This window comes from Eumetopias jubatus, unplaced genomic scaffold (assembly GCF_037043125.1).
Source record: "Eumetopias jubatus isolate StellerSeaLion01/CBP00866 unplaced genomic scaffold, mEumJub1_p1.0 scaffold_1, whole genome shotgun sequence".
NCBI classification, from domain to species: Eukaryota; Metazoa; Chordata; class Mammalia; order Carnivora; family Otariidae; genus Eumetopias; species Eumetopias jubatus.
The window spans coordinates 2,959,563-2,985,849 of record NW_028274807.1 but is presented as its reverse complement, the minus strand read 5'-3'; the positions used below and the strand labels follow the sequence as shown (position 1 = coordinate 2,985,849).

Genomic DNA, 26,287 nt, shown 5'->3' with positions numbered 1-26,287 from the left:
ATGGATCGCTGGCCTCCTGTCGAAACCTCCCCCTGCATCTGTATTCCCATTCACAACCACACCCTCCTCCTAGAGTGCAGCCACAAGCCCCCTGGCACCATACCTGCCCTCCCCGCCCCTCACAGCAGGGCGTGCCTGAGCCCTGAGCCCTGAAGGGCCTTCCAGTTAGTCCTCCTGTCTTGCTCCCACGCCCACCCCGCCCCCGTCTACCTCACTCACAGTCAGGACAATCTTCCCGAAGTCTCTTGCCCCACCATTCTTTTACTCAAAACCCCAGGAATCCAGTCTTATCACCTACTGGGTAAAATCAGCAACCTGGCTGCTGAGGCCTTCCAAAATCACACTGCATCCTACTTCTGCAGGGTTATCTCCCTATGACTTTACTGCACTGACCCTCTACTGTGTGTCCACTGACCCACGCATGGCCCCCAACACTAACTTCAGGCTTCTCAGCCCGTGCCTCTGATGATGCCACTCCTCTCCCCTCCCCATTATCTGCCCTGCCACCTACTCGAGTTCATCAAAGCCCATGTCAAAGCTCTCTTCCTCTGGGAAGTTTCTGAGTGTGTGGGAGGGTGTGTGCGTACTATTAACATACATAAATACATAAATAACATGTAACTTTCAACAAATCAAATATCATGTTACTCATGGGATAACCTACATAGAAGCACTTAAACTCTGTTAAATGTGTATAGGTGTCAGGGAACAATACTGAAGTGGTACTATCTCCACAAGCACCACACAGATTCTGGGAAAGGAGGGGTCTTACTTCACTCATTTCACACACCCCTAGAGCACCAGCTTACATCAGACCCTACACACTGCTGGATGAATGAACATAAGACATGGTCTTCATCTGTAAGCTCCTTAGTAGATACTCTGTACCCTCTGGGTTCCATCAACACTGATGGACAACATCCAGGGAGCCCAGTGGTCATGCTTACTCCTCCCAGAATGGCTTTGACCACGTCCTCACTGCTGGAGACGCCCCACAAAAGGGTGCAGGCTGCTGCTCCCATTTCCGTACAGTATTCTGCCTGCTGCAGGAGTTGCTGCTTTGCTTCATTCAGCTGCTGTCGAAGAGCAAGTTTCTCCTAAAATCAAAACAGAATAAAATCAGCAAAATGAATAGCATTCAACCTTGAAATAACTCTATTGTGTTTCTCATTCAAAGATTTAAAAAAAAAAAAGTACACAGAATTACAGAAAACAGTTGGCAAATGAAAACTGGTCCTTAGACAGCCATAATCTAGATCTTTTAAAACTTCAGAGGAAAAATAACACTCTCAAAAAAGAACATACTGCTGTATTAGAGTTTACAAATATTGCCAAAGACCTGAATTCATCTTGAATTCAAAATGAAGGCACCTCAGGTCCCAAGTGGCTATACCCAGAACACCGATGGGGGCACCTGAACAAAGTAACAACTGAACACAGCAGTCCACAGAGCACCATTTCTAGTAGAAGAGGCTGCCCCCCCCCCGCCCCAGATGGCTCACTCCACTGGAAATACACCAAATGACAGAGCTAAGCCCAGCTAGGACAGATGGGGCAGAGACAGAGAGAAGTGGGAAGGAGGGCCTCCCAGGCATGCTGCACAGGGCAAGCTGAGTGCCAGCATGACAGGAAGACTGAGGTCAGTGGGGCTTCTGAAGAGCACCGCTGGAAAATCTCAGCCAGGGCTCTTAACAGTGAATTGTCCTCCTGATAGTCCCTTAGACCACACAAACAAGCCTAAAGCCTCGTTTCAGGTGGCTCTTGGGTAGTATGGGGCTTTCCGACCTCCCCCGACCTCCACCACTGGTTGCACTATTGTTGTTACCTGAAGCTCCCTCAAAAGGTGAGAGCGTTTCCTTACTTAACAAGAGATAAACTTAAGAAATATAGAAACCTGGTGGCTCAATCAGTTGAGTGTCCAACTCTTGATTTTGGCTCAGTTTGTGATCTCAGGGTGGTGGGATCGAGCCTCATGTCAGGCTCCACGCTCAGCCGGGGGTCTGCTTCCCTCTCCCTCTGCCCCTCTCCCCATTTGCATGCACACACACTCTCTCTCAAATAAATAAATCTTTTTAAAAAGTTAAAGTATTCTAGGGTGCCTGGGTGGCTCAGATGGTTAAGCGTCTGCCTTCGGCTCAGGTCATGATCCCAGGGTCCTGGGATCGAGTCCCGCATCGGGCTCCCTGCTCCTTGGGAGCCTGCTTCTCCCCCTGCCTCTCTCTCTCTCTCTCTCTGTCTCTCATGAATAAATAAATAAAATCTTTAATAAATAAATAAATAAATAAATAAATAAATAAAAGTTAAAGTATTCTAGGGGCGCCTGGGTGGTTCAGTCGTTAAGCGTCTGCCTTCAGTTCAGGTCATGATCCCAGGGTCCTGGGATCGAGACCCGCATCGGGCTCCCTGCTCAGCGGGAAGCCTGCTTCTCCCTCTCCCACCCCCCCTGCTGTGTTCCCTCTCTCGCTGTGTCTCTGTCAAAATAAAAATAAATTTTATAAAAATCTTTTAAAAAGTTGAAGTATTCTAGATGTTTTAGGTTTTTCTTTTAGAGAGGTGAGTGCAGGACAGTTAGAGGGGAAGAAACAGAAGCAATGGGCCGCAAATGAATCTTGACCTGGGGTGGCCCATTCACATCTACCTGGGATGATGCATTTGGTATGCAGAGTTCCATACACATTCAGACATATATTCACACTCATTTTAGGAGAAAAGTTGGTCACTGAACCTACGACACATGCTAATACTGCCTTAGGTGATTACAAACTCGGGTTTCATCCTAGTAGTCGTCTGGATTCCTAGTTCTGTTCTTCAGGGGTCTGCAGCCGAACCCACTCAAGTCAGGGGGACATGTGCAAACCTACATCAAACACTTCCTTTCCGAACTCTAGCCTTTCTCACAGTTGAAGCAGTCTGTATTCCAATTAGTCTGGTTATGATGGTTCTTTGACAAGATCACACAGTAACTGCTGAGAATGACCAGACAGGATGGTCTTCACTGCAGTCACATTTGGTGGCTACAGGCAGGCATGCCCTGACAAAGGGCTGCACATTTAGTACAGTAATATCAAGAAAAACTCAACAACAGTAATTCCATCCACAATAACATCAAAAATAAGAAAAAGGAATAAACTTAAGAAAAGTAGTTTAAGTCCTGTATAGTAAAAACTACAAAACATCACTTAGAAAAACTACAGAAGATGTCAAGCAATGGAAAGACATACCATGTTCATAGACTGGAAGACTAATGTAGGTGAGGTGATAATCTCCCCAAACTTGACCTACAGATTCAATGTCTATCAAATCCCTGTCAAAATGTCAGCAGGCTTGTTTGTACAAACAGATAATCTGATTTTAAAATGCATACGGAAATGCAAAAATAAGTTTGAAAAAGAAAAACAATGTTGAAGAGAACTAACACTGCCTGATTTCAAAAACAAAAAACAAAAACCTATTATAAAGCTATAGAAATCAAACCAGTGTGGTATTAGTATAAGGACAGACATACAGATCAATGAAACATTAACATTTACGGCAATTGATTTTAACAGAAGTGCCAAGGCAATTCAACGGAAAAAGTATAGTCTCTTTAACAAATTGATGCTAAAACAACTAGATAGATATTCATATGCAAAATAATAATAATAACTCAAAATGAATCACAGACCTAAATGTAAAATCTCTAGGAAAAAAACCTCTGTGGCCTTGGGTTAGGCAAATATTTCTTAGCTATCATAACAAAATCATAATCCATTAAAAATAATAAATTGAACTTCATCAACATTTAAAACTTTTACTCTTCAAAAGACACCATCAAGAAAGTACAAAGACAAGTGATAAACTAAATTATTTCCTTTTTTTTTAAAGATTTTATTTATTTATTTTGAGAGAGAGAGTGCATGTGAGAGAAGAGAGAGCACAAGCAGAGGGGAGGGGCAGAGGCAGAGGGAGAAGCAGGTTCCCCACTGAGCAAGGAGCCCAATGCGGGACTTGATCCTAGAACCCTGGGATCATGACCTGAGCCAAAGGCAGACGCTTAACTGACTGAACCACCTGGGTGCCCCAAGAGACTCTTAACCATAGGAAACAAACTGAGGGTTGCTGGAGGGGTAAGGGGTGGGGGGATGGGGTAACTGGGTGACGGGCATTAAGGAGGGCACATGATGTAATGAGCACTGGGTGTTATTACAACTGATGAATCACTGAACTCTATCTCTGAAACTAGTAATATACTATATGTTAACTACGTTGAATTTAAATTTAAAAAAATAGATGATGTTGGTTGGGAAAAAAACAGGCAAAAGTTATACACCAGAAATTCATGTAACACTGTGTGTCAACTTTGTTTCAATAACAAAAACATAATTTAGGCAAAAGATGTAAACAGACATTTATCCAAAAAATATATGAATGACATGAAAAGATGTTCAACATGAGGGTAATGGAAATTAAAACCACAATGAGATACCATTACACACTCACGAAAATGGCCATAACTCAAAGTACCAACAATACCAAGTGTTCACAAGAATATGGAAAAGTAGGACTTCACATATCGCTGGGTGGAATGCAGAATGGCACACTCACTCTTGGTAAACAGTGTGGCAGTTTCTCACAAAGTTAACCGTATACTCACCATATGACCCAACAATTTCACTCTCAGGTAACCCCCAAGAAAAATTAAAATATATGTCACTTGTACATGAATGTTCATAGCAGTATTATTCATAAGAGTCAAAAATCGGAAGTAACTAAATGTCTATCAACTGGTGAAAAGATAAAGAAAATGAGGTACAATACGAAGGAAAAACAATTGACACATGCTAACATAAATGAACTTCCAAAGCATTACACCAAACATAAAATACTACATATTGTATTTCTGTATTTCTATAAAATATTCAGAAAAGGCAAATCTATAGAAACAGCAGATCTACGGTTGCCTAGGGCTGAGCAAGGGAGCAAGGACTGACTACAAACAAGTATGTGATAGAAACGTTCTAAAAATTGGACAAAATCCAGCACTCACTCGTGATAAAAATTCTCAACAAACTAGCAATAGAAGGGAACTTCCTCAACTTGATAAAAAGCATCTACAAAACACTGCAGCTAAAATCATATTTATGTCTATAACAGGGAAGGCTACAAACGAATAGGGGTGGGGGTACATGGGAAATCTCTGTATTTTCCACTCAATTTTGCTGGAAACCCAATGGAATATTACTCAGCCACAAAAAAACCCCAAAATCTTGCCATTTGCAATGACATGGATGGAGCTAGAGAGTATTATGCTAAGTGAAATAAGTCAGTCAGAGAAAGACAAATACCATATGATCTCACTCATACATGGAATATAAGAAACAAAACAAAGGGGGGGGAGAGAGAGAGGCAAACCAAGAAACAGACTCAATTCTAGAGAAGACGTTGATGGTGACTGGAGGGGAGGTGGGCAGGCGGATGGGGGAAATAGGGGATGGGGAGTCAGGGGGGCACTTGTTCTGATGAGCACCAGGTGATGTACGGAAGCGTTGAACCACTATATTGTTCATCTGAAACTAATATTATACTGTGTGTAACTAACTGAAATTTAAATAAAAACTAAAAGAAAAAACAAGGTCTATTTTTTTTTTTTTTAATCATACTTACTGGTGAGAGATTGCTTTCCCCCGAGGTCAGGAACAAGGCAAGACTGTCTGCTCTTGCCACTCTTATTTAACACAGTGGCAGAACTTCCAGACAGTGTAATAACACAAAAGAAACAAAAGGCAGAGAGAGTAGAAGAGCTAGAACTGTCTACATAAAATCTCAAGGAATCTAAAAAAAATTCTCAGACTTCATAAGTGAGTTCAGCCAGATCACAAGTTACAAGATCAACACACAAAAAGAAATCACATTGCTATATGCTAACAACAAAAAAGTGAAAACTAAAATTTAAAACACAACACCATTTAAAATTGTTCCAAAGAAAACAAAATGCCAGATACCTGGGAGGCTCAGTCAGTTAAGCATCTGCCTTCAGCTCAGGTCATAATCCCAGGGTCCTAGGATCGAGCCCTGCATTGGGCTCTCTGTTCCTCGGGGAGTCTGCTCTCCCTCTCCCTCTTCCTGCTGCTCCCCCTGTTTGTGCTCTCTCACTCGCTCACTCTCAAATAAAATCTTTTAAAAAAGAAAGAAAGAAAAAAAGAAAAGAAAAAGAAATGCATCCTGGCTGCTGGTCCCACGTCTCCTGTGGCCAGTGTGCAGACTGCTCTGAGTCAGTGCTACAGGCCTATGCCTTGCCAAGACTCACCACTGTCTGCCCAGCTCGGCCCCACAATACTGGTGGACCTCAGCAAATAGTCTGGGCCCCTGAGCCTGCAGGAAGTCGACAAGTGGCCACAGCATCCATTGCAAGTCAAATACACCAGGGCAGAGGTCGACGAGCTGGGCAAAGGCTGACACCCCCCAGGTTAAGAACCAGCCCACCAGTACTGCACAGGATGGCCTTGATCCAGGTAAACACTGCACCTTGGTCATGACAGACCCAGATGCTCCCAGCAGGAAGAATCCCAAATACAGGCAATGGCACCATTTTCTGGTGGTCAACATGAAGGGCAAGGACATCAGCAGTGGCACATTTCTCTCCGATTACATGGGATCTGGGCCTCCCAAGGCCTTCACTTTTACGTCTGGCTGGTTTACAAGCAGGATGGGCCACTGAAGTGTGACAAGGCCATTCTCAGCAACCAATCTGGAGACCACTGTGGTAAATTCAAAGTGGCATCTTTCCATAAAAACTATGAGTGTGGGCCCCTGGCGGCCGGCATGTGTTACCAGGCTGAATCGGACAACTGTGTGCCCAACTCTGTGAGCAGCTGTCCGGAAGTGAAGAAAAGACAGGAGGCCCATATCAGGCTCCCTGCTCGGCGGGAAGCCTGCTTCTCCCTCTCCCACTCCCCCTGCTTGTGTTCCCTCTCTCGCTGTCTCTCTCTGTCAAATAAATAAATAAAATCTTTTAAAAAAAAAAAAAGAAAGAAAGAAAAAGAAAAAGACAAGACAAGACAGGAGAGGGGAACATCTTGGAGACGCCCAGGAGTGCTCTCAAGCTCAGTGATGCCGGTAGATTTCTCCCCTTCCCCCCTCCCATTCTCACAGATAGTGCTTTACGGGGACCTTTCCTTCTACCTATCCTTTGTAATTCGACAGGATCATTCCCTTTATGTTCTGATCAAATCTGAACTCTGTTTTGGAGGACATGTTGGTAGTAGGATGGGGTGATAAAATTGTCAACATAAGAAGAGCAACCCAGAATTTAAAGAAGAAAAAATTCAAGTGAAAAGATCAGGTCTACAGTAATAGAGCAGAGCATCAAAGAATCTTTAAGAAAGGTTTAAAAAAAAACAGATTCATTGCCTCTGTCTTGGCGAGTCTCAGTCTGGAACTGTGCATAATGGCATCTTCTGGGTCACGTCTTCATGACAGTGTCTCTCACACCACTAGTCCCCAGTATGTTATGTCTGGGACTGGTTCCTGGGGGTCAGTGTCTCTGGTTCCTTTAAAGAGCAGTACTGGAGGGCGCCTAGGTGGCTCAGTCGTTAAGCATCTGCCTTCGGCTCAGGTCATGATCCCGGGGTCCTGGGATCGAGTCCCACATCGGGCTCCCTGCTCAGTGGGAAGCCTGCTTCTCCCTCTCCCACTCCCCCTGCCTGTGTTCCTGCTCTCGCTCTCTCTGTCAAATAAATAAATAGAATCTTTAAAAAAAAAAAAAAAGAGCAGTACTGGAAACAGCAATAGGGAGAGTTGCTTTGTGGTTCTGCGCAGTCGTCTAAATGAGTTGGGGGCTGGGTGAGAGGTGGTGAGAAACCCCCAAGTCTGCACTATTAAACTGATCACTCTTCACTGGTAGAAGAAAAGCCAGTCTGGAGTTCCAGAATGCTGTATTAACTCTGCTACTTGCTTAGAGTTGAATAAAAATAAAAACGTTCTGTGGAACCAAAAAAAAGAAAATGAAAGGCTTAAGTAAAAAATCTAACAAAATGTGGATAGGCTCTGTGTGCTGAAAATTATGAACCGTTGATAAAGGAGATTAAAGACAATGTAAAGAAGTGGAAAGACATGCTTTGTTTATGGACTGCAAGACGCGACATAGACAAGACTGCAGTTCTCCCAAAACTGACATACAGGCATGACACAATTCCCAGCAAAATCCCAGCATGAATGTTCATAGATACCGAAAAGCTTATTATAAAATGTATATGGAAAAGTAAAGGGCCTGTCTAGACAATCTGGGGGAAGAAAAATTCGATGGGAAGAATCGCTTTACCCAATGCTGAGGCTCACTACGTGACCACAGTAACAGCGCCAGTGAGCTCCGGCAGAACAGATCGACAGGCCAGAGCGAAGAACCCAGAACACACCAGGCGAATATGCCCAACTGATCACTCACAGAGGCAAAGAGCAGGTCCACAGAGTAAACATCATCTCTCCCACAAAGCGCAAGAGCAACTGGACCGCCCCCCCAAAAAAAAACCTCAACTGAAATTCATACCTTATACAAAACTTAACTCAAAATGGATCAAGAATTTAAATATAACATATAAAAATATATAAAAAAAAGAAAATCTTGGGGACCCAGGGTTATGAGGAAAGTTCTTACAGCACTAAACACACAATCATGGAAGAAAAAAATCAACAAACTGGACCTCAGCAGACTGAACACTTGTGCTCTGCGAAAAACCGCATGAAGAAGATGAAGCGACATGCCCCAGCCTGGCAGAACCTCTTTGCAAACCACGTGTCCAGTAAAGGACTTCTATCTAGCATACATCAAGAACTCTCTCAACAGGAAAAAAAAAAATCCCATTAGAAAGTGGGCAAAAACATGAGCAGATCTTTCACAGGAGAGGGTACACAGACAACAAATGAGCATGTTAACAGGTCTCAACATGACTGGCCAGGAGAGAAATGCAAAGTCAGGCCACCTCACATCTGCTAGAACGGCTGAAATAAAGCCAGTGATAACACCAGATGCCAGGTAGGATGTAGAAGAAATGAATCACTCCTAGATTGCTGGAGGGAATGTAAAATGGGGCAGCCACTCCGCAAAACTTGGCACTTTCTTACAAAACCAAACATGCAGGGGCACCTGGGTGGCTTGGTCGGTCGGGCCACTAACTCTTAGTTTTGACTCAGGTCGTGATCTCAGGGTCACGAGATCTAGCCCCCTGTCGGGCTCCTCACTCAGCAGGGGGTCTGCTGGAGATTCTCTCTCTCTCCCCCTGCCCCTCCCCCCACTCATTACCCCTCCCCTCTCTTTCTAAAATAAATCAACCTTTAAAAAAAACAAAAAACTGAACATGCATTAGCATACAACCCAGTGACTGCACTCTTGGGCATTTACCCAAAGAAATGAAAACATACAATCACACAAAAATCTATACACGGATGTTCATTGTACCTCTGTTCATAATAGTGAAAAACTGGAAACAGCCCAAACGTCCTTCTATGGTAGATAAGTTAAATAACTGTGATATTTCCATACTACAGAATACTATACAGCAATAAAAAGGAACAGACTACTGATTCAAGCAAGAATTTGAATGAATTTGAGTGAAAAAAGTCATTTTCATGACATTCTTGAAATAAAATTATAGAGATTAATGTGTGGCAACTATGTGTTGGTGGTTGCCAGGAGGTAAGCGTAGGGAACAGGGCAGGTGTGGCTGTAGCACGGGAGTATGAAAGGATCTCTATGCTGATGAGAGAGTTCAGTATGTTGAATGTAGTGGTGGTTACATGAATCTATACGTGTGATAAAACTGCACAGAACCGGGGTGCCGGGGGGCATCAGTCGGTTCACTGTCCAACTCTTGAAGCTCAGGTCCTGATCTCTGGGTCATGGGACTGGCCCTGCATCGGGCTCCACACTCAGCAGGGAGTCTGCTCGTCCCTCTCCCTCTGCTCCTCCCCCGGCATGCTCTATCAAATAAATAAAACCTTTTTTAAAAAGCTGCACAGAACTAGTCACACACACACACACGTGCGTGCAACACCGGGGACAAACAAACACACCCCGTGGGTCGTCCAGGTGCTGGTCTCCCAGCTCTCGCCGTGCGCTGCAGTGAGGCCAGAGACTACCACAGAGCAAACCGGATACAGGGCACCGGGGACTTCCCTGGATTTTTCTGTACCTGTGCATCCGTAATTCTTTCTGAAAACTTTTAACCGAAAGCAAAAGGGACTGTGGTGAAAGTGGTATAACTGCATATAGTTCCTAAAAATGACCAAACTTCACTTTTACAACAGATTACTCTGTTAGGTAAAATATATCTCAATAGAGCTGCTTTTAAAAAAGAAACAATAGTTGAGTCCTGACATATTTACGTATTTAAAGTGAATACTCGTACCTGATGGAGTATCAAGCACCAGACTTTCAGGATTCCTTCAAAACCCTCTGTAGTTCATCTCGGATTTTAACTGAAATATACTACCAGTTCATTTTTCTTTAAAAAGTTTCCTGAAATAATATATATACAATGGTTGCAACAACTTCCCTTTTATTATCACAAAAGTAGCAACTCTTTCCTAACACATCAAATACAGAGAAAAGCAAATATGGGCAGTCCCCTGCAAGTGAGTCAGCTGACTGTGAATGGTGCGGAGTTAACTCTGAAAACACATGGAGAAGACAAAGGCCAAGGTCAGCAGCTGAAGCGCCTGTCAGAGGGCACAGCTGAACTTGCACAGGAAACAACATATACTAGCTGCTGTTACTAGTACTGTTCTTGTTTTACTATTTAAAAATAAAAACACACGCTCCGAATTTCATCACAAGTGGCAGGATAGTTTAGTTTTACAGAAGAAAAGAGGAAATAATGTATTCCATACAAAAAGCAAGAATCTGTAATTTGAAAGAAATACTACTAGTCTCAGCAAATAATAAAACATATTGGTTATTTCTAAAATATCAATAAACGATCCCCTAAGTTAATTACAAATATTTGTAGTTAATACGTCTCTGATTATAAATTTTTATGTGCACTTTTTTCAAGATTCTTATCATACTGTGACTTCTAATATTCTGAAGTGTTTGGTTTTTTTTTAAGATTTTATTTATTTATTTGATAGAGAGTGAGAGAGAGCATGAGCAGGGTGAGGGGCAGAGGGAGAACCAGGCTCTCCGCTGAGCAGGGAGCCTGATGCAGGGCTCTATCCCAGGACTCATGACATGAGCTGAAGGCAGACGCTTAACTGAGCCACCCAGCCGCCCCTGAAGTGGTCTATTAAACATAAAAATTAGGGGTGCCTGGGTAGCTCAGTTGGTTGAGTGTCTGACTCTTAATTTCAGCTCAGGTCATGATCCTGGGGGCCCTGAGATAGAGCCCCGCATCTGGCTCCACGCTCAGTGGAGAGTCTACTTCTCTCTTTCTCTCTCTCCCTCTGTACCCCCACCCCTGCGCTCAAGTGCCCACACACACGCTCTCTAATAAATAAATCTTAAAAAAAAAAAAAGTAATAAAAGTAAAGTTAACAGGAAGTGACAATCACAAGGCACCCAGTAAATATTTTCCACATTAAATGGTTATAAAATCCCAATGTTCGACTATTCTCCAACCCATTCAGAATTGCATACATTTTGTTATTTTTTAAGATTCATTTATTTATTTTAGAAAGTGCATACACATATGCAAGAGCACAGGGAGGGGGAGGGGCAGGAGAGAGAGAGAATCTCAAGCAGACTCCACACTAAGCGCTGAGCCCAATGCGGGGCTCGATCCCACGACCCTGAGATCATGACCAAAATAAGAGTCCGACACTTAACTGACTGAGCCACCTAGGCGCCCCCAGAATTCCATATATTTTAAAATACACTGTCTTGAGGCTTACGGGCTAGAACGGCCACCAGCCACACCACTCTGCAAGCTCGGTCTGTGAGCAGCGTACCTTCTTCTCTCTCATGCGGTCAGCCTGCATGGTCTCTAGGCGGGCTTTGAAGTGCTCACAATCCATTCTCAGTTGCTCTAATTCTTGCTCTTTCCTTTCCAGTTCTAGAAGAGAGACAATAACTCAATGTTTCAAGTCACGAATCTCCTCTAAGAATCCAATGTGCCTAACATCTTAGGAAAACGGGCCACTGGCTGCTCAGGTGGGATTAGTCACAGAACCAGTCCTTCAGTGGCCAACATTTGAAAGCTCTGCTTTTCAGGTTTCTATCAGTTTTTAGCCCATACCAGAAAGTACTTTTGTTGTTGTTGTTTTCAGTCTTATGTTGTTAAGACCTCATCTTACTGCCAGACTTGTACTCAAGGTTTTAAGGAAGTGGGTTATGTAAGAGATTGAAAGCAGGGCTGAGAAGCCCGACTGTCTCGTGGCAGACTTGTATCTGCTCCATCAAAAGCGGGAGGCAGCTCAGCGAGGAGACGGCGCCAGCCGGGGCTGATTCACAGCGCTCGTCTCACCAACTGGCAGACTGACTCAGGAGGAAGAACTGCAGTGGCAGTCAGTGGAGGGCTGGCAGCAATGGTGAGCAGACAGGAAAAGGCCCAGTGAAAGCAGGGAACTATGGCTTTCTTCCTCTCCACCAGATTCATTTAGATGGTGATTGAAATCGCCAACAAAAATCCCCAAGACATCCACCTTAATGTCTGAAATCAAAAGTTTTATCAACTTTAAATGAAAGATATTATGATGCAGAAATACTGACATTTAAAAGCAAAGAAATATAGAACTTAAAATTTTAAGCGTCTTGACTTCAGGCACTAAGAAATCATCAATTTTTATGCTACCGTATATACTGAGATTCGAGGTGGAATACAGTACTCAGAGTTAGTGGCGTACCTTCTCTGATGAAAGTAGCAATGCTTGTGGACAGTGATTCCCAAATGCTAGTGTCCACCAGAATCCTCTACAGGGCTTGTTCAAACACAGGCTGCTGCCCCCTCCCCCCCACCCCAATCATCGTCAGTGTTTCTGATTCAGCAGGCCTGACGTGGGCCAGAGCATCTGCACTTCCAGCAAGTTCCCAGGTGAGGCAGATGCCACTGGTCCGGGAAGAGACTTTGAGAAAGCGCTTCAGGACAACAGCCTGGTCTCTGGTCATTAACAAAATGAAATCAACACAAAACCAGTGAACACCAATGAGGGAGCCCAGCCACAGGAACGTGGGGGCGGAAAAAACAGAAGGCAGTGGGAGGCAGCAGCCTGAAAACTGGCACCTCCCCCCACCTGAGAGGGGAGATGGCTGACAGCGCTCCGTCCAGTGAGGTGCAGACAAGAGGAGGCGGGCGGCTTCATGGCCAGACTCGGAGAAGGCGGGGGGGGGGGGGGGGGGGGGGGAAGCTGCCAAGAACAGCAGGGGCAAACCCAGAGCTCTGGAGAAATGAAGGGAGTCTGCATTTCCCAGGGAACCTTTGCCCTAGAGGGAAGATGAGCACCTAATGCTAAATATTCAGTTACAGATTATGAAACCAGCTGGCAGAACTTCTCTTAAAATGCATTTCTCAGAAACCACGTGAAGTAAAGTGGGACTATCTCTTCTGCCTCAAATCTTCCCTTCTACAATCACACTGTGGGACTCTCCCCGGAATTCTACTCTGCCCTCCAAATGCTGGCTGCCCAAGAAATCAACTATCAGTCAAGGGCTATGCTTTAAAAGCTACACAGCTGCCCTGCGTCACAATGTTAAATGAAAACTTACGTAGTTATAATTATGAATGAACTATGACGTGCGTATGGTCACCAAAAAACAAAATGAGAAAAAGGAACTACAATAAAATTACTAGTGCTGCAAACTTTTTCTTTGCGGTTCACTTTTCAATTTTTGTGTATCATTAAAGCTGTATGTCACTCAAACGTGGCAAAGAAGATATAAAATTCCATCTCTACAAGCCTTACTGTGTATAAAAATATGTGGGAATTAATACTGGCCACCCAAAAGATTTTCATTAGGGCAACTTCATAATTGCTCTGTGTAGCCGTACATGACCTTCCACAGGCTACTATAATGAGGGGACAGCGTCAGACGTCCCACTCTCCCCCAGGCACCCCCGAGAATTCAAAGTCAGCATCCTGGGCGCCACACCTGCCCACCCCCAACACCCGGAGGCGGCAGGTGCCTTTCTGCTGCACGAGGCCGCCGCCTTGTGGCCAGCTGGGAGCACTGCCGCCACCTTCCAACAAGACCGGCAAACCCTTGCTTTCTCAGCCTGGCCCCCAGCAGTGCCTGCCACCCTGAGCAAACCCCACAAGGCAGGCATTTTCAGGGTTCGTTTTCTGATACACCCCAAATCCCTACAATGGTGCATGGAATTTAACAAATATTTGCCACACAAATGAATTTCACTTCTCTACCCATTCCTTCTGCTAATCCTTGAGTAGAAAAAAATACACAGCCACTTTGGTTCTATGTCTCCTAATGAGAATATACCGCTTCTGTGATTTTTTTTTTTTTTAAAACACCAGGGGCAGAAAGAATATGGACAGTGAGTGACACATTCTGCGCAGTCAAGACGTTGTCTTACCCAGCCTCCACACCAGAAAAGGGGAGAAGCTGCCACTCAGCCCAAACTGTCTTCGAACTGCTCATCGTTAGCACTCACAATGAAGGAGAAATCTCCATTTAACTGTTAACCGAATGAAAGGGTGGCCAAGACAGACTCCCAATATATAGAAACAATCTGCATCACAGGCCACTTCCATATGATACGGCTTCTGAAATTCACAATCCTTTTTTGAAAGTTTTAAGAACACGAGAATGGCTGTATCTCTTCATGCTTAACTTATTCACCGGAAGGGCAGAGAGAACTATTACCGAGAGGAGACCGAGCTACAAAGGAAAAGCAGCATTTCCAAAACACTGAGCAAAGAAATGTAAACCATACGAAAGGGATCAATGTCTCCTACCCTTTCTTTACCACCTGGCATGCTTATAACAAGCATAATAAACTATCAGTTGTTTTGTGTTAATATGAAAGGATTGGTTTTGACCAAAACAGCTTAAAGTCTCAAATCCAAAATAAAGGGGTTTTAATAGCTCTTAACTTCTCCCTTCATATCACTAATAGGTTCAGAAAAGATTTTACAGTTCACTGCTAATAGACCCCATCTTTACTGTGAATTGAGATTTGGAAGGTATGTAACCAAGCACCATAAAGTGGATGGCTTATGACAACAGAAACATCTCCCCTAGTTCTGGAGGCTACAGGCCTGAGACCAGAGTGTCAGCAGGCTCAGGCTCTCTCTGGAACCTGTGGGCAAGGATCCTTCCCTGGCTCCTCCACCTTTCAGCAGCCTCGATCTCCCAGAATTCCCAACTGCCTCCCTGTCACTGGGCCTTCTCCCAGTCTCTTCACATCAGCTTCCCCGTGCACGTCTGTCTCTGTGTCCAAATGTACCCTTTTATAAGGACACCAGTCATTCTGGATCAGGTTCACCACCCTAAAGACCTCGTTTTAATCAGCCTGTCAACAATTTAAGTTCAAAAAGTGAAAAAATGAGGGCGCCTGGGTGGCTCGGTTGGTTGAGCGACTGCCTTCGGCTCGGGTCATGATCCTGGAGTCCCGGGATCGAGTCCCATGTCCGGCTCCCTGCTCGGCGGGGAGTCTGCTTCTCCCTCTGACCCTCTTCCCTCTCGTGCTCTCTATCTCTCATTCTCTCTCTCTCAAATAAATAAATAAAAATCTTTAAAAAAAAAAAAGTGAAAAAATGAAAAAATGAGACTATTTCAGCGTTCATTAAAAAGGGGTGGGGGCTTCAGTTAAAGAGCTTAAGTGCATTTCAAATCCTTCTACCCACTATAAGCCAGCCAAACAACACTTTGTCAATTTTTTTAAAACAATTCAAAGGGGCTGGGTGAGGGGAAAGAGTTGGAACCAGAGCATGGAAATAGCATTTTTTTTCCTGCACTGCTAAAAATCTGCTCCCCAAACCACTCTTCATCTTCTAACTTAAAGGCCATTTGAGTTATCTTTTATAAGATGAAGAAAATGTGTGACTAACAGGAATTTGTTCTATACTGGCATTGCCAATGGACTTGGCAGCACCTTGTATCACTAACTTCAACATCTGAGGGTTGGAGCTCCTTGGTCTACCTGTCAATTACCAAGGAAAAGGGTCAGATTTTGTCCTTTGCATACCCCTACATTACCTAGCTGTGCTTGACAGATGCCAGGCGGAGAGTGAACACCTCCCTGATGGACTTATCAACTACATTCACTGAACACTTGAAAATAAATACCATCACAAAATACTAAGATCAGTCTTGCTGAAGTCAATCAAATGAGTTTTGCTAACGTACTTTTCAAACCAGAGAGTCAGGAAATGTTTTCATTTATTGGCATACAAATACGAAGTTAACGACTGGGTGTCAGGAGTGATATACTCAAATAACGTATGTCTCTACTTTCTCCATCTTGGCTACCTTCCCCTCCTCTGTCCGTAAGCCCCTGTAAGTCTCTCTTCTTCTCTCCCAGGCCACTATACGCTGGACCATCTCCACGTGCCCTTTAGATCCATTCTCCACCCTGCTCTGTGCTCCCCAGAAGCTAAAGTCATCATCCACAGCACCCGGGATTCCTGGCTTTTTGCTTCCTGTTAGATTTGGATAGTGACAGGCTCCACAGGGACCAGGGACGAGAGGAGACCTGGGACGTTTCCTTCTCCATTGTGTCATCTCTGCCAATCTTCCTTCCCAATACAACGACCAGTCTAGGATCAGGTATGGCCTTTGGTTTTATCTTTAGCCTCCTTTAATTTGGAACATCTCCACCGCCTATCTTTACTGTATGACATTACAATGTGTTTTTAACAATTTAAAAATCACAACCACCTATATGGAAGGACTTCCATTTCCAGCTATGATGGATCAATCATCAGATCAATCTTCCCACTGAGAATAATTAGAAAAGCAGAATTTTAAAAAACTAACTCCTCTGAAGGTGAGAGTTACTGACTCACAGGGGCCCTCAGGCCAGGACCTAGAGAGGGCGAACATGCACCGAGGTGCAGGAGCCCAGCCTCCCACCCCACTCCTCCCAGGGACTTTGACATATTCCAAAGCAGCACAACAGGCAGAGGCAGCAAAGCTGGGCAGAGCGGTCAGCGGTGGCATGGAGCTGCGAAATGAAAATTCAGGACAGAGCTGTCGGACAGCCAAGACTTAGGGTGGCCATGATCCCGGAGGAGATGGAAGCACAGAAAAATGGGCTGACGGCACAGCCGTCTCCCACTCCCAGGTGCTCAGCAATGCGTAAGTGGGCACACAGAGGCTGCAGAGGTGGGCAGACATTGGGGGGCGGGGGTGTCGTGCACGACTTGCTAGAGAAAAATACTATCATCCAAAGTCTCTACAAGTTTTCACTTTAAAAAATCCATTAATCAGTAAAAATTACCACGATTACCAAGAGGGAAAATAGACACTACAAGCAGACCAAAAGATGATCCAGCTAATGGATTTACCAGATTCAGACTTTAAAATAACTGTGGTTAATGTTCCAACAAAAAGGCAGAAAGAATTTTATCAGGGAGCTGGAATAAAACACAACGAAGTAAAAAATCAATATAAAAACTAATAAATACTAATAACAATATAAAAATAAATAATAAAACCAATGAAGAATTCAGAATCAAATCCACACATACACAGCCATTGAGAACAAAACCAACCGTGTAGTACAGGAGGGGAAGGCTGACTTTTCAATGACTGGTGCAGGGCCAGTTGGCCACATGTGGCTAGTGGCTGTTTTTTTAAACAGACAGGGACAACATGAATCACATAATACCTTCATCATCACAGAAAGTTCTACTGGACCATGGTGACATGCACAAATTTTAAATTACACAAAATAACTTTTTTTCTGTTCCAAGAGAAAATCAGTCAAATCTCCCCCCAGTGTATCATGGTTGCACTAGTTTATATTCATTACTGATGTTCACGGAACAAAACAAGGCCGGTTCACAGTATTAACACTTAAACATGAATTTAAGTAAATTTTAGAAGGTCAAAACTAATGTTGCAGATTTTAAAGTGTCAGAAATGAGACTGCAATTTATGTTTGATGTCAACAGGAAATGTTACATAATTCCAACGGAGACTCTGGGTTGAGTATCTGACACCTGCCACTAAGATTTGTTTCTAAATTTATCATCGAGTTGTTTCTAAATTATATCCTCTAACATGGCAAAGGCAGCATATGCATTTGAAAAGCATTCTATAGGAGAGACCAAATGGCTTTTCCACCATCTCTCTCCAAATGAACCCGTGCCAGTAAGACAGGCAAGGAATTATTAGACCTTGTGACTTCACTGTGAGACAAAAACGTCTGACCCCACTGGCTTCAAGCTTCCGGATGTCTCATTGAAAAGCATCCTGATGCTTCAAAGTGAAATGCTTAAAAACTTCACCATTTGCAATTCCTTATCTCTGTGATTTGTCTTTTCCTTGTTACCTAACAACCAAAACTAAAAACAGAAATTGGACCCTGAGGATGGTACTGCATCTGATTTCCGAAATCTCTAATATTATATTTTGTTTTCATCAAAACACCTCCACTGTACCGATTTTACAAGTAATGTTCTAAACAGAATTTTTTAAATATGCAAAAAATACAACTTTTATCTATTTTACATATTGAACCACATACTAAATAGGATTTTATTTTTTAAAAAATAGGATTCTAGGGGTACCTGGTAGCTCAGTCGGTTAGCGACCAAGTCTTGATTTCAGCTCAGATCATGACCTCAGGGTTGCGCAATCGAGCCCCAAGTTGGGGGGGGGGGGTCCACGCTCAGCAGGGAGTCAGCTTGAGGTTCTCTCCCTCTGTTCTCGGAAGCTAAGCAGGGTCAGGCCTGGTTAGTACTTGGATGGGAGGTTCTCTCCCTCTGTCCCTCCCCCACTTGCACGTGTGCACACGAGCTCTCTCTAAAATAAATAAGTCTTTAAAAAATAGGACTCTGGTTTAAAACAAACATTTTGACACACATTGACGCGGTAATAACTCCGCCATTGTTAGATGAACAGATGCTAAAGGGTGAGAGACAAGGGGGTGGGCTGACTTTTACCAAGTACTTCCAAGGCTCTGCTTTGCCAAGTCATCTTATGGAGGCATGAGGACACCATGGGTACCCCCATAGTACACAGATAAGAAAAAGAATTCAAACGAGGTCAGTCGTACTCCAAAGCTCCCTACACCTTTTCTAAATTCAGAGTGACGCTGTTCAAGCCAGAACGGAGAGTGCCGGGTCAAGAACAGAGCACTTCCTTCACTCCACCAAATGTTCAGTGGCCCCCTCCACCTGAACAGGTCCTCTTCCCTGAGGGCGCCCCTGGAGCCCCACACGACGCCACGCGCTTCCCAAAGACAGTCTCATCTTTTTTTTTTTTTTTAAGATTTTATTTATTTATTCATGAGAGACAGAGGGGGAGAGAGAGAGAGAGAGAAGCAGAGGGAGAAGCAGGCTCCCAAGGAGCAGGGAGCCCGATGCGGGACTCGATCCCAGGACCCTGGGATCATGACCTGAGCCGAAGGCAGATGCTTAACCATCTGAGCCACCCAGGCGCTCAAGACAGTCTCATCTTAAGCCTCGCCAACTCCTGTCCCCATTTTACAGACAGGGAAACACCTGGGAGTTTGTCCAAAGCGGTGTACAGGCTGCTCCGTATTTCCGCTGCCGAGCTCTGCCCTCCCTTCTTCACCAAGACTAACCATTTCTTCATACGTCCCTTCCACGCCATCTGCACAGCCATACTCCCACACTCGGATGAGTCCAAGACCTTCCTTGGGGAGCACTCTATCATTAATTCTCCTTCATCTTCCACCCAATTCTTCCAACTTATCCTTCACTCAGATACGAAAATCATTCCCCTGAAAATGTAATTTTAGTCGCATTTTGATATCATTTCCATGGGGTAACTTCCACCTGCCGCTCATCTCAAATTAAAAACAATAAGCTACGATTATTTCGTCTTCTATAAGCCACTGACATTTAATGACCTTGACTCTGCTATACCCCAATCCTTGCTCCACATATCAAGCAGCAAAACGAGCTTCTCAGCCAGCAATCACCTCTGCCGTCTCTCCCACCTGTGACTCTCACACCCGCCATCGCCCAGCTGAAAACACCTTCCTCTTATCCTTCTAACAAAGCATGCCTCACTCCTCAATGCTCATCTACTCCCAGAAGATTTCAGGCAACAGCCTAGCCAGTACGCTTCCAAATTCCACCATCTACCTGCCCGGTTTCCTAAAGGGAGTTACTATGCTAGAGTCAGAATGAAGTCCCATTCACTACTTGGCACTTGTTTTATCAACGTGGGTCCTTTCGGGCCTGAGCCCATCCAAGCCAACCATACCTACACTCCAAAAGAAGCTTCCCCTCGAACCAGGTATAGTTGCCCTCTCCTCTCGCCCGGCCTGCATTCATTCCTCCCTTTGTGTTGCCCTTTGCCACTTGCTAAGCTGAGAAGCATACACCCACTATAGAAGCAAAGGAAGCTTTGATACTGGTCAAAGCCAAGAGCCCTCCTGGACTACGGGGCCAGGAAGGCAGAGGGATCAACATGTCCTACAGCTCTTGCTGCCTCCTTGTGATCCTTGGATTGTCTCTGGGGGAGCCATTCTCAAGGCCATGGCTCATGTGATTTGTCTCAGAAGGCCCAGGGAAGAGTCACCGGACCCAGTCTCTACAAAAAGAAAAAGGAGGGAATCTTTGTTTTCCTTCATGTCACCGAAGTAGCAAAAATTCAGCAGCCAAAACTGAGTAAAAGATGCCCTAGGAGGACATCTTCTAGGCCAGGTCTCAGGCCAGAGAAGCAGAAGGCTCCAAGGGCCAGCTCAAGTTCAAAGTTCACAGTAAAGCCTCCAGCACAAGCCTGTACCAAGTCCTTTCTCCACTTTGACCCTCCCTTTCTCTTAACACCCAGGTGCCTAGAGCACACTAGCTTCGTGAGATACCAAGCAATTTAGAAAGAAGAACATACAGAGACGGGGTGGGAAGTCTCTCAGGACCAAATACTCAGGCACAGAGAACACAACAGGGGGCAAAAACAGGGGCCCTGCCCTCCCGCCCACTTACACAGTAGGATGACAATGAAGCGACTTCATCTGAAGCACAGTACCACGTGCTGTAGGAACACCTGACAGGATTAACAGGAGGACAGAGCTTATCTAGGCAGTCAGATAAGGACGTGAGTCTGCACCTGAGGCTAAGTCCAATAATACAAAGTCTTTCGAGCCACCGTACCATTTTGTTTAGGTTTTTGGGTGGTAGTGTTTTGGGGGGAGGTGTTTTTTTGGTCTTTATCCTAAAAGCAAGGAGAAGCCATTGAAGACATAAGCAGGGGAATGACATAACCAAACTTAACTATTAAAAACTACGCAGGCGACAGTGTACAGGATAGACTAGAAAGTGACAATGAGGGAACAGACGGGGGGCAGAGATTCGGGGAACACGATGGTGGCCTGGGCTCGGTGGTGGCAGTGGAGGCAGGCTAGTGAATTCAGGACACAGCCACGAGGGGAAATGTGCAGGACTTATGGGAAGAGAGGTTGGGGGGCTGGAAAGAGAGTGAATAACGAAGAGAGGTGGGCAAGGGATCCTAGGCCTCCAGGTGGACGCTTAGGCCCTGGGGGGACTGAGGAAGCCCGGTCTGCGGTGGGGTAAGGGGATGGACAGCATGAGTCAGAGGTAAGAAAGTAGAAATCTGTCCTGCAGTCTGTTAGGCTGCGTCAACAGAGGTATAAAGCCAGCCTCCAAGTGAACAGGAAACAATGTTTCTCCCAAGAACAGACTGGACAGTAAAGTATCATGAAGACCCCTTTCAGTGACTGCTGATTTCTTATTCACAAAAAGCTTATTTTATAAAATCCCAGACCGTCAGAAATTCTGTTGTTTGGAATTATACCAGTAAAAAGGAAACATCCCACTGTCCCTGTAGGATCGAAGTAACTAGGACAAAGGGGAGCAGCCTTGATTTCTAGCTAGCTGCAGAGCTCCAAATGAGGGATTTCCGGACACAATATCCTACATCGAGCTAAACTTTGTAGTTTTCAAAGAAATGAGGCCTGGGCCCACTGTAGTAGGATACGGTGATGGCCCCACACACAGCCCTACTTTGCTTACAGCCCATCGAAGTGTGGTTTAATGTGCACTTCACCTAAATTCTACTCTTCCCCAAAACCCACAGCAACACTAGCCTTTCATTGGCAAGATGCCCACAGTTCCTCTGGGGTGTGTCTCCCTCGTGGCAACAAACCAATAAACCTGATCTCGTGGGACTACAGGTGCTTCCTGATGGCTGCAGGCTGATTAGGCTAAGACAAACATGGAGAATTTGAAACGATGGTGAAACGAGCAAGAAGAAAAGCCAAGTAGGAGCTGGACACAGGGCCCCAACTAAGCCTGGGGGTCTGGGCCAAACCCAGGGCCAGAGCGAAACCTAGGAGCCACTGGCATCAAGATGGGCACCGAAGCTGTGTGTGCATGACACCGCCCATGGAAAAGCCATGGAGTGAGGACAAGGGGCCTAGGCCTGAACCTCGGGCAGCTCCAGTAGCCGAAAGGCTGCTGCAGAGGACGCATCAGCAAAGCAAACCAAGACAAGATGGCCAGAGAGCGGGAAGAGATGACTACAGGGCCTGGGGACCGTGAGGCAAGAGCTCCTAGAGTCTAACTCTGATCAAGTCACCACAGATTCATCTGTGGCCCTCGCTCTCGTATGTACCACAATTTTGATTTTGTGATCTCTAAAGATTGACTCATGCTAATCAATTCATGAGACCCTGATGTCGTTTTCAGAATGCCAGCTTAGTAATTTGCAGTGAGACATAACCACTCAGCACGCTGACACGCTCTACTCTGGGTCAGCACCTTCCTTCCCTAACGATAAATGCACGTGGGTGACTAGCTGCTCTCAGAAGGCCTCTGGCTGAGCATGGGATCAGAACCAGGGACTAAGAAGCCAATGACCTGGAGCTACAATATAATCAGTGACCTAGAGCATATCCCACAGGGTCTCCATGGGAGACAAAATCCCAGACGTGGAGATTTGTGGAAAGGACTGCTTACAGAGAGGAGAGCAGGGGCTGGTGAGGCACCGAGAGACTAGCACCAAGTCCTCCAGATGGAGGAATCGGAGAAAAACTGATACCAGAGCCCAGCGAGAACTGAGACTGTCAAGGAGGTCCTAGGGTGGGAGTCACAGCTATGGAAGGAGCAGGAGGAAACACCCCAGTCTCTCACTCCGTCCGTGACGCCTTCCACTGGTGAGCCCTGCTGGCGGCCAGCAAGGAAGTCAGAGGCAGGCAGGGAGCAGGCGTACCGTCCAGAGCATGCCACAGGGCAGCACAGGGTGGATCTGAAGATTCCGAAGAGAAACTAAGCAGCACGGGGGCTATGGTGACCATGAGCATTTTCCCTTCTAACTGTGTATGGCTGCCCTCTTGACCAGGTGCCATCTGCACAAACCAGAAGTGTGTACTGTTGAGTCCAGATACCTTCCTGTCTGCACCAGTGCTGGAGAAACACTCTGGGCCCCTCAGAAACACTTCTCCCAGAGACCATGCAGGGACGGTGAGTAGTCCAATGCAGGGTGCCAGACCAGCTGTAAGCACCAAAGGCTGATTTAACTGTAATTCAGCCTCAGTTAGGCAAGTGCAGAATTGATCCCAGAATCTAAAAACTTTTAATAGGTTCCCAGACTGATACCTGATGTAATGGCTCAGGTCAAATCTCAAACTCCGAATGGATAAGTCCTGGCAATTCTGGACTTAAATCAGTGCTAGAAACTGACCTGTCAGGGCTGGCGGGGCACCTGGGTGGCTCAGTCACCATCTCCAACTCTTGGTTTCGGCTCAGGTCATGATCTCACGGTCAGGGGATCAAGCCCACATCAGGCTTTGAGCTCGGCAGAGAGTCTGCTTCGGATTCTCTCTCTCCCTCTGCCTCCCCCCCCCCCCCCCCCGCCGACCCCGTTCTCTAAAATATATAAATAAATCTTTAAAAAAAACTGACATGTCCATTCACCTAGAAACAAGGAAACACACACCTCTCTCTACAGACACACTTAACTCCATGCAAGGTTTCCATGCGGCAAGATCTTTAACTTACACAAGCACCTAAGTTGTAGACTGGAGCTTTCCAATTACAAGAGTATCAAATTTTTACGTCAAGGGTGAGAGCTGGCAAGAGAAGACACACTCCAGGAAGCTGGCCACTCCTCCCCCGATGCCACCTTCCACGTCTGAGCTACCCACTCCAGGGTGCCCCTCTGTGTCCCACCCGACCGTCCCAAAGGTCAGCACAAGGGCTTGGCAGCATTAGGGTTTATGCACCACTACTCCGCGGTTGTTCCCGTAAGACCAACCTGCCGGCGCAGGCTGCTGTCCCCGCCCACGACTCTGCTAAATGGAGGTAAGACTCACTTTTTTCTACAATCTTTAATTTCTGGAAGCTTTCCAGCACTTCCCCGTTTAGTATTCGGGGTAAGAAGTCCCGGATCTGCATGACTTCGGTCGTCAGCCGTTCCAGGTCCTTCTTCCTGACTTTAACGAACTCCTCTTTAGTCCCCACGTGCTAGAAGAAGCAGCAGAGTTTAACAGTGTTACGTCTCCGCGCGGACGACTGCGGCGCGAGTCGGCGGGCTTCCTTCCCTCGACACCTCCTGCCCGCAACGGCCTCAGAAGCACGTCTGCAGCCGACGCGCCCTCTGCTCTGCCAACTTCAAGGGGGAGCCGGTCTTCGTCTTCCATCTGCACCCGAGCCCTCCCCCGAACGCCAAGGGCGATGCCGGCCGCTGCTTCCGTCCGTCCCGGCGCCCAGCTCCCGGAGAGGAAGCGGACGTTCAGCGGCCCCCACTCAGTGCCGCCCCGCTAGCCTGCTCCGCGCTTCGAGGCGTCGGGCCACCAACAGAGGCACGCGCAGGCGGAGCGACCCTCAGCGAACGCCGTCAGCCGGGTCTCCCCCATCCCGCGCAGCGGAGGCCACAGCATCGGAACCTGCGGCCAGCGCCGTCCCTGCAGCTCGCACCGAGGGCCGGGCTCGGGCCACGCGTCCCACCGTCGCGCCCCCGGCCCCAGGGCGCAGCCCCCGCACGCTCGGCGGCGGCGGCGGCGGCCCCAGCCCCACCCCGGGGGCCACCCTGCCACGGACGAGGCCCAGGGCAGTCCGGGGAGCCACGGGGCAAGACCAGGCGGGTCGCCACACAGGCTGCGCCTCCTCACTGACCCGGAAGGCCTCCTCAGCGCCGCCCGCCTCGCTCATGGCCGCCGCCGCAGCCTCGGCTCCCTGCGCCTGCGCAGCGGCGCGCCCTCTGACCCCTCACGCCCGAAAGCGCGGGAATGCGTCCACACCGGCGTCGGAAAACGGAGAGCAGCGAGGCTCAAACTTCGACGAGTTTGAGCGGCATTCTCGGCCCCGCGCGCGAGGGTTGGGGTCGGAGAGATTCCGCGTCGGCTTTCCTGGCTTAACCGGATTTTTAAACTCGTTAACTGCAAAGTAGAAGGACGGTGAGACCCAAGTGTGAGTGTCAAGTTAAATAAGTCGAACTGGACCTTTCCTGTTTGGCAAGAGACGCTACACTAAGGGACGATGCTTTCAAGGGCACCGCCCGCACGGGGTTGGCGACTATGCTCCCTCGCTGGGCTCTAAGCTCCGTTAGCAAGGCTCGAAGCCTTCTGACGGCAGGCTCCTCGTCTGCCCTGGATAGGGAAGGTCAGTCCAGCCATCTGGCTAAGCAACTGAGACGACCACCATGAATTGGAAGATGCCATCTCATCCATTCACTTGCCCCCACATGCCCACCGAGTCTGCAAATTAGGGTGCAGCCTGTGGGTTCAGATGTACTGGGCTATTGCACAACCAGCCTGTGGGTTCAAATGTACTGGGTTATTGCAGGGAGCCAACACCAGAGTCCTCTGAATATTCTCCAGGCCTGGGAACAGACTCACAAGTACACGCTCTGAATCTCTGCGCCCATGCCGGGACCTGTACCAGCCCATCATCCCCTGCATCTGTCCGTGTACCTGCCTCTGTCGCTGCCATCCCCTACACCAAGACCTGCCTCTGCCCCTGCCATCCCCTGCACCAGGATCTGCCCCTGACCTTGCCATCCCTTACACTGGAAACTGTCTCTGCCACCACCTGGACTGGGACCTGCCCCTTCCAACCCCTGCACAGAGACCTGACCCTGCCCCCGTCCCTCCCACCCGCTGCACCGAGACCTGCCCCTGCCATCCCCTGCAAAGAGCTGACCCTGCCCCTGCCCCTGCCATGCCCTGCACAGAGAGCTGACCCTGACCCTGCCATCCCCTGCTTCGGG

The 26,287-nt window shown here is 46.7% G+C and overlaps 1 protein-coding gene and 1 pseudogene across 1 annotated transcript in view; one reads left to right on the top strand and one right to left on the bottom strand.

The window, feature by feature from the left end:
• Positions 1–26,042, bottom strand: part of HSF2BP (heat shock transcription factor 2 binding protein) — a 96,892-nt gene extending 70,850 nt beyond the window's left edge. The window contains exons 1-4 of the mRNA XM_028126426.2: positions 25,195–26,042; positions 24,393–24,543; positions 11,920–12,023; positions 948–1,097 (exon numbers count right to left, since the gene is read on the bottom strand). Of these exons, the coding sequence (XP_027982227.1) occupies positions 948–1,097; positions 11,920–12,023; positions 24,393–24,543; positions 25,195–25,230 (441 nt within the window). The 5' untranslated portion in view covers positions 25,231–26,042. The remainder of the gene's footprint in view (positions 1–947; positions 1,098–11,919; positions 12,024–24,392; positions 24,544–25,194) is intronic.
• On the top strand, positions 6,268–7,559 carry LOC114226407 (phosphatidylethanolamine-binding protein 1 pseudogene; annotated as a pseudogene).
• Positions 26,043–26,287: the final 245 nt, after the last annotated feature.